This window comes from Syngnathus acus, chromosome 22 (assembly GCF_901709675.1).
Source record: "Syngnathus acus chromosome 22, fSynAcu1.2, whole genome shotgun sequence".
Classification (NCBI taxonomy): Eukaryota; Metazoa; Chordata; class Actinopteri; order Syngnathiformes; family Syngnathidae; genus Syngnathus; species Syngnathus acus.
Window position 1 is genome coordinate 1891557 of NC_051106.1, and position 8181 is coordinate 1899737.

The 8181-nt window shown below is 44.3% G+C and overlaps 1 protein-coding gene across 1 annotated transcript; it reads left to right on the top strand.

The window, feature by feature from the left end:
- The first annotated feature begins 2617 nt into the window (after positions 1 to 2617).
- Positions 2618 to 8013, top strand: hadhab (hydroxyacyl-CoA dehydrogenase trifunctional multienzyme complex subunit alpha b). The gene is made up of 20 exons (XM_037240699.1): positions 2618 to 2763; positions 3414 to 3455; positions 3573 to 3643; positions 3753 to 3886; positions 3973 to 4111; positions 4190 to 4309; positions 4390 to 4492; positions 4561 to 4683; positions 4760 to 4878; positions 4949 to 5005; positions 5085 to 5194; positions 5264 to 5398; positions 5521 to 5692; positions 5851 to 5937; positions 6007 to 6147; positions 6253 to 6321; positions 6459 to 6654; positions 6993 to 7107; positions 7200 to 7345; positions 7592 to 8013. Exons 1-20 carry the CDS (start codon positions 2697 to 2699, stop codon positions 7735 to 7737), a joined length of 2292 nt encoding a protein of 763 aa, XP_037096594.1. The 5' UTR covers positions 2618 to 2696; the 3' UTR covers positions 7738 to 8013.
- Positions 8014 to 8181: the final 168 nt, after the last annotated feature.

Below are 8181 nucleotides of genomic sequence, written 5' to 3' on the forward strand. Positions count from 1 at the left end.
CGTTGAAAAGCTTGTCGCTCAGACCTATGATGGAGCAGCTGTAATGGCCTCAGAGCTTAATGGTGTGCAAGCTCAAATGAAAGAAAAAGTGCCCGAAGCCATGTTTACCCACTGTTACGCACACAAGCTGACCTCGGTGCTATTGCATTCGGCAAAGTGCATGCCCGAGTGTCGCACATTTTTTAAAACAGCTGAGGGACTAGCATCATTTTTCAGCAAGTCTACAAAGCGCACTCACTGGCTGGATGAAGTTGTTAAGCGCCGCTTACCCAGAGCCGATCCTATGAGATGGAACTCAAACTCCAGGCTGGTGCAGACTATAAGCATGCACCAAAATGATCTGCGCGCATTATTTAATGCCATTCAAGAAAACCCTGACAGCTGGGATAATGATACGCTGATGCTGGCAGAAGGATACGATCGGTGGCTGTCAAAATCATCCACATGCTTTCTTCTCATGACATACGAGGACATTTTCAATGAAACAAATGCACTTTACAGAGTGCTGCAGAACAAAGTAATGGACATTGAATACTGTCTTGCACGCATCCGCGACACCAATGAAGCTCTCGAGCGCATGAAACTGGATTTTGACAGTTTCTATGAGCAATTTGAGCGGAAATGCAACACACTTGGCCTGATAGAGAGTAGAAGCGAACAATCAGTCACAAATGAACGAAAACGATTGTTCTGTAACATTCTGGATAACATCAGCTGTCAAATGAAGGCTAGATTTGACCATTTTGGTGAGCTGGCTTTCTTCGGTTTGGTGGACTGTACAAAATTCCCAAAAATGTCCCTGAATTTTGATGACACAAAAATGCAGAGCCTGTCAAAATACGCCAAATTCTTTGACTTTGTGATCCTAAAGGCGGATCTCGTTGGACTGTACGGCTCACAAACGGTGAGAGACGAATGTAAATCTCCTGGACAACTTCTCAACTTTTTGGTCCAGAAGAAGCTCATTCAAGTAGTTCCTGAGGCGACAAAGTTACTCCAGCTCGTGATCACTGTTCCAGCTACGATGTCGTCCGTGGAGCTCTCATCCTCAGCGCTTAAGAGGCTGAAAACATACAGTCGGAACAGGACTGAGCAAGAACAACTTTCTTCCCTGGCAGTGATCTCCATTGAGACTGAGAGACTTTTAAAACTAAAGGAGGACGAGGACAACTTTTACAAACAAGTATTTGATGCATTTGTCCAGAAGGAGCAGCGCATGGACTTTGTATATATATAAAGAACGATTGAAAACAAGTTTTTGATTCCATGTGCTTTATTGAGTGTTTTTTATGTGTGAAGACTGTTAATATAGGATTTTAATTAAAATAGTTTAAATTAAATAATGAATAAGCTACTCTAGAGCGGCGTTCCCCAACCTTTTTTGTGAGACGGTTAGGTGTTGGACAAATTTTAACGGGGGGGACCGTCAGTGCCTCCCAAGTCATGAGCCCCATCACTCACACACATTCAAGCATACAAGGAGAGATGCCACAGTGAACACACTGATGTATAAATGTATTGAAATTATTTAGATAGAAATAGGACCTGACTAAAATAAACGGTTTAAAATAAAATTATTTTTTAATAATTGAACAACAGATACTGTAGTCTAATTCTTTCTACCTATTAAATCTAGCTCGGTAGACGGCGCTAATGAGCCTGAACGCTTGTTTCCAGCCTCTCATTCAACTCAAGACGATAGTGATGTGCATTCCAGTTCTTTTAGGTGAACTGAATCTTTAGAATCAGTTCACTCAAAGGATTCGTTCAAACGAATCGTTCAATGAATCCCCCCTAACCCTACCCCCCCCACCGTTATGCCGACATTTGTTAATTTTGGAGACACCAACTCATATAACAACGTAAAACACATACATATTGTCATATAAAGCAGTTAACCAAATGTCTGATTTTTATGTTTTAATTGGCGAATATAAAAACAAGGAGTAAAACACCAGACAAGTTATAACTTAAATGTTTATTAAAATAATAATAATAATTAAAGTACATCTCAAACCAGCAATCTAATGTGAAACTGTAGTCGATATATCGGATAACAATATTTAGGCATATATATGCATACATGTTATGTAAAACCTACTATAAGTAAATCGTAAATCTACATTCTGGTTTACGCAACACGTCCACTGACTGATCCGTTGATGCACAGGAAGGCAGTTCACTCATTGACTCGTTCGCGAACGGGAAAGCCAGGATTCGTTCCCTCACTGATCCGTTCTCGCGGTGAACTGGAAATGCGAATCACTCAGTGAGTGATTCACTCACCGAGTGATTCGTTCACTCACAGATTCGTTCGTTGGTGAACGGGAAATGCAATTCACGACTCGTTCGTGAACGGGAAGTTACGTCACTGACTCGTACAGTCCCTCCTCCATCTAACGTTCGCTGGCGCTGCTGATTGGCTGATTTCCTTCTTCGTTTTGTTTTACGGCGAGGTAGCACCAGCTGCAATGGGCATTACTGACATCTACTGGTTGAAGTTATATATGAAAGGAAAAAAAGAACGAATCACTTTAGGAAGTGATTCGTTCACTCTCGTTCACTGAAAGGAGTCGTTCTTTTTGAACGAGTCGTTCACTCACGAGCCAACACTACAAGACGACGAAGAAGAGGTAGCGCTAATTAGCTAGCTTGCTAGACGTTCCCGACTGACCTCCGCCCGCTCCTGCCGCAAAATGGCTTGTATTCGTTCCCTGGGTGTTCTCTCCAAATTGACGCTAAGGAGATACGCCGCCACACCAGGTAAAACATACCCGGATGTTTTGATGTTGTTAAATGTTTTTAACATATCTTTTGTCTAAGTTAGCGTATGTAAGGCTGACTGTCTTACTCAGTTGGACTAAAAGCGGTAACTGGTTTAAATGAAAGGCGTGCAAAGGCTAATGTATGAAATAACTTTAGTTTGCGAGTCCTTAGTTTACCATCTCACAGTCACCTTTCCCCCACTTTTAACATTGACATTCTTTTCAAAATGTGACTCGTGAAGGAACATCAGTACTGCCAGGAAAAGACTGTTGAAATTGGACAATTCTGCTGCAGATGATATAAATGAGGTGTCAGTTTGAATTATTATTTTTTTATTTTTGCTTTCGTTTAATGTTAGTCTCAAATTGCTATTGAATTGGCTCCGATTAGAAGTCTGGCATCTCGAATGTGGGTGAAGGGTCACCATGACACAGGGTTGCAGTGGGAGCGTATTGAGGTCGGTCATTCAAATCCTCTGACGGCCATATGACAAAACGAATACTAAAATAGATAAATATTTACATTTATCATGCAGCAGTGCACATGCTTTCAAAGATTCAGCGTTACTGTCGTAGTGTATCGGCATTCTTTTTGTGTTACTTTTCTGAAGTATCTACTATTTGCTCGTTTTTTGTTTTACTACACAGGATCCTCCTTTCGAACCTTCTCAGTGGCCACCCCAATGCTAGGTATCACTTAACTGATAATACCTTCCTAATCAAAATCTTTGCAGATTTTCACTATTGTAAATAGTAAAGAATGACAGTTGAGTTGTCTAACAGTATGTTGTCTCCTTCTGTTTTAAGCCCGAACACACGTCAGCTATGAAGTCAAGGACGACGTTGCTGTGGTTCGAATCAATGACCCCAATTCCAAGGTAAAACACAATTATTTTTTGGGGGGGGCCTTTAAAAAGCTATTTTTTACATATGGGAAATGTCTATGCACAGAAGCGTGCATGTGCCAATAATTCTTCATTCATTCAGGTCAACACACTGTCGGTCCAAATGCAAAAGGAGCTGACGGAGGTGATGAACGAGGTGTGGGCCGACAATGCCGTGCAGAGCGCTGTCCTCATCTCCTCCAAGCCGGGATGCTTCATTGCGGGAGCGGATATCAAGTAAGACGGAACCTCCAAAGTCCAACATTCATAACAATGTTTGTTATTTTGGGGGAATGTCATCAATGACCACGTTTGGGCCGTAGTATGATCCAGAACTGCAGCAACGCCGAGGAGGTCATGACACTCTCGCAGGAAGGCCAGAAAATGTTTGAGAGGATCGAAAAGTCCCCAAAGCCCATCGTGGCCGCCATCAATGGCTCCTGTTTGGGAGGCGGCTTGGAGGTCAGCTGAGTGTCTTGCTGCCACACTCCAGTTTTTCCCCTTTTCTTTCACCTCTCAATGCTCTCCTTGTCAACCCAGTTTGCCATCGCCTGCCAGTACCGGGTCGCGACTAAAAGCAAGAAAACGGTGCTGGGTACGCCAGAAGTCATGCTGGGCCTTTTGCCGGGAGCCGGAGGCACGCAGAGACTGCCCAAAATGGTTGGTGCTGCGATTTGTTTTTTTGTATTTATTTATATTTTTTAAGGATGAATCCCAACTATTGCTTTTGCTGCCTCCAGCTGGGTCTGCCCAGCGCCTTTGACATGATGCTGACGGGACGAAACATTCGAGCAGATAAAGCCAAAAAGATGGGACTTGTCGACCAGCTCGTAGACACCCTCGGTAAGACAAAGACTTCCTTCACCTTGTGTCTTATTTGTCGAACATTGCCTAATAGTCCTCCTGAACAGGACCCGGTCTAAAGAGCCCCGAGGAGAGGACCATTGACTACCTGGAGGAGGTTGCTGTGGAATGTGCCAAGGGCATCGTGAGCAAGAAGATTCCTTTGCGCAAGGAGAAGGGCACGATGCAGAGTAGGTCACGGCCTTCCTTCAGCCACTACACTATGCGACGCCACTTGAACACTTCTGACCGTCTCCCCATCGGCAGAGATCCAAGACTATGTGACGGGCTTTGAGATAGTGCGCAAGCAGATATACAAGACGGTCCACGGCAAAGTCATGAAACAGAGCAAGGGGCTTTATCCTGCCCCCCTCAAGATCATTGAAGTAAGTTCTTGTCCTGTTCATGAACATTTGACATGACCTGCAGTTGAACTCTTTGGTTTGTTGCTTCCAGTGTGTAAAAACCGGCGTGGAGCAAGGTCCCGTTGCCGGATACCTGGCAGAGTCTCAGGTACAATTAGCCACTCGTGTGCGAGGAAAGTGTTCTTGGCGCAGGTAACAACAGACTCCTTCTCTCCGTGTGTCGGCAGAACTTTGGGCACCTGGCCAAAACCACAGAGTCTGCGGCCCTCATTGGACTCTATCACGGTCAGGTGGCGTGCAAGAAAAACCGCTTTGGGAGCCCTGCAAAGGAGGTCAAGTGAGTCGCTCTGCGGCCATCTTTGTAGTCCTCCGTTCAAGTTGAACCGAATGGTTTCTCTTCCACTAGAATACTGGGAATTTTGGGCGCTGGCCTGATGGGAGCAGGCATCGCCCAGGTGATGGTGGACAAAGGCGTGCACACCATCCTCAAGGATACCACAGAAGCCGGGCTGGCACGCGGCGAGCAGCAGGTGTACAAGGGGTGCGTTATTTTTGCAAGACTGTTCGGAGCGGCCGTTTGTTTGAGGCCATACAACCCAAACTCGGGGTTGGCAGATTATTTTTTTATAAAGTTTGTCATGCCAAATGTTTTGTCATTGTAAGGTTGAACGACAAGACCAAGAAGAGGAGCATCACGTCCTTTGAGAGGGACTCCATTTTGTCCAACCTGTCTGGCACGTTGGACTACAGCAGCTTCGCGAAGGCCGACATGGTGATCGAGGCCGTGTTTGAAGACCTCAAAGTCAAACATGCTGTCCTCAAGGAAGTGGAAGCCGTGAGTACAACTCCTAAACGCAACGCATGCTTTTGATGAAATTCACATTCAAGCCGCAGACGATGCTGCAAATCTTAGGTGTGTCTATTTGCATGATTCGGTGAGTGCTGCTTTTTTGGTCTGCAAATGAGTTGTTGCATTTAAACTCTCCTACACAGGTGGTTCCTCCTCACTGCATCTTTGCCACCAACACATCGGCTCTACCTATCAAGGACATCGCCGCGGCCAGCAAGAGGCCTGACAAGGTTTGGAACAAATATTTTTTTTGTGAGCAAGAGTCGCGAAAAACTAAAAACCATCTTCGTCATGGTCAGGTCATCGGCATGCACTACTTCTCCCCGGTGGACAAGATGCAGCTCCTAGAGATCATCACCACCGAGAAAACCTCCAAGGACACCACGGCGTCGGCAGTGGCTGTGGGGCTCAAGCAGGGCAAAGTCATCATCGTGGTCGGGGTGAGGCTTTCATGGACATATTTCAGGAGAATTTTAAAAAAAAAAAAAAAAAAGAAAAAAAAAGAAAAGTGCAGCAATTACATGGAAGCGACTGTGTGTCTCCAGGACGGACCAGGATTCTACACCACTCGCTGTTTAGCGCCTATGTTGGCCGAAGCCGTGCGAGTATTTCAGGTTTGTCGCATAGCGCTTTGCTCAAGTGCACGTCGAGATCTCAAGTTCAGGATAATCTCCAGTAGCAGTCAGGATTTTTCAATAGACTGGCAAAATATTGAGCATGTTGGCTTCACCGTGCGGTCGGTCGTCCGCAGGAAGGGGCGGACCCCAAGAAGCTGGACGCGCTCACCACCAGCTTCGGCTTCCCTGTGGGCGCTGCCACGCTCATCGACGAGGTCGGCATCGACGTGGCTGCCCACGTGGCTGAGGACCTGGGCAAGGCTTTCGGATCGCGCTTCGGCGGTGGCGACGTGCAAGTCCTGAAGACGCTGGTGGACATGGGATTCAAAGGTCCCTTAAGATTGACTTGAAAACGTTTTTTCAACTTGACTGTATTCTCAAAGGATGACTCATTTTCTCAAATTTGACTTTAACCAACTTTATATTTGTAGTTTTTGAATTTTTGTTGAAAATAACTAATCTTGTAGCGTTACGAATTTTCTTTAGAAAAGTAATTTTCTAAAAAAAAAAAAAAATACACACAATTTAAAGCCCAGGTATCACACTAATAAATTATTCAGTTTTACGTTTTACTCATTTAGTTGTGGTCTATTTAAAGTGGAACAGCGATGCTTTTGTCTGATTTTCAAAAATGTTATATTAATAAAAAAAATGTTTTATTTCTTTAGGTCGCAAGTCAGGAAAGGGTTGCTACGTGTACCAGCCAGGCCTGAAATCCAAAGACGTCAATCCGGAGATAGGGGAAATCCTGGAGAAATACAAGATCGCTCCCAATCCTGCTGTGTTAGTTCAAGCTCATCAATGAAATTACCGAGCTGCGGTTCCATTCTGAAAGCGTCTTCACCTTCATTCCAAATCTTTTTTTTTTTTTTCAGTTCGTCCGACTATGACGTCCAATACCGACTGGTTTCTCGTTTTGTCAACGAGGCGGTGTTGTGTTTACAAGAAGGCATCTTGAACAGCCCGCTGGAGGGAGACATCGGCGCCGTTTTCGGTTTGGGCTTCCCCCCCTGCCTTGGAGGTCAGACTTTATCTTATTCTGTTGTCACACCATGTATAAACATATTTATAAAAAAAAAAAAAAACCTCACCCAAATTTCGACCTCTGGAACGTCTGCCCACCCATCGGTCGTGAAAGGACACAACCAGCGTACGTTTTACCCAAACGAGCTGCAGTGTTCATGTTTATCACTTTCTGCAAATGCAGAAAGGAAATGTGTTTGTATTTGCAAATAATGAGAGTTCACGTCTCCATCCGGATTTCCAGGCCCGTTCCGCTTTGTCGACACCTTTGGCGCCGACAAGCTGGTGGAGAAGATGCGGAGGTATGAGGCGGTCTACGGGGATCACTTCACGCCGTGCCAGCTCCTCCTGGATCACGCCAGCGACGCCACAAAGAAGTTTCACAAATGAACCGCTCGTTGCCTTTGGCCTGTCGCCGCTTAACACGAATGCAGTCGACCACATCAACAAGGTGCCTCATCACAAGAATTGGATGCTTTTCATTTTTACCAGATCAACACACACGTAGTCGGTGATATAGGTGCATTAAAATATTCCGAAAGAATATAATAATTCACGCTGGAATGTACCAGGATGGCAGGTAGTGTTTGTTTTGTACATTTAAAGATGTTATGGGATTGTTCATGTAAATGTAGGGCCTTAAATACATTTTGTTATTGAATCAAAGCCTTTTTATGTGTTTTGTATGTATATGAGATTACTTAGTGCCTGAAATGTAACAAAATGGGAATTAGTTTTTTAAAATTATTTGTTAATCTATTTTAATTTTATTGTATTATTCATTTGGTAAAAATTCAAATACGTACTTCAGTAACTTTAAAAAAAAAAAAAAAA

Excerpts from the sequence above, each read along its gene's own strand:
- hadhab (XM_037240699.1), top strand. The coding sequence starts at position 2,697 with ATGGCTTGTATTCGTTCCCTGGGTGTTCTCTCCAAATTGACGCTAAGG. Across the intron at positions 4,310-4,389 it reads CGCAGAGACTGCCCAAAATG|CTGGGTCTGCCCAGCGCCTT; the intron begins GTTGGTGCTGCG and ends TGCTGCCTCCAG. Across the intron at positions 6,148-6,252 it reads AAGTCATCATCGTGGTCGGG|GACGGACCAGGATTCTACAC; the intron begins GTGAGGCTTTCA and ends GTGTGTCTCCAG.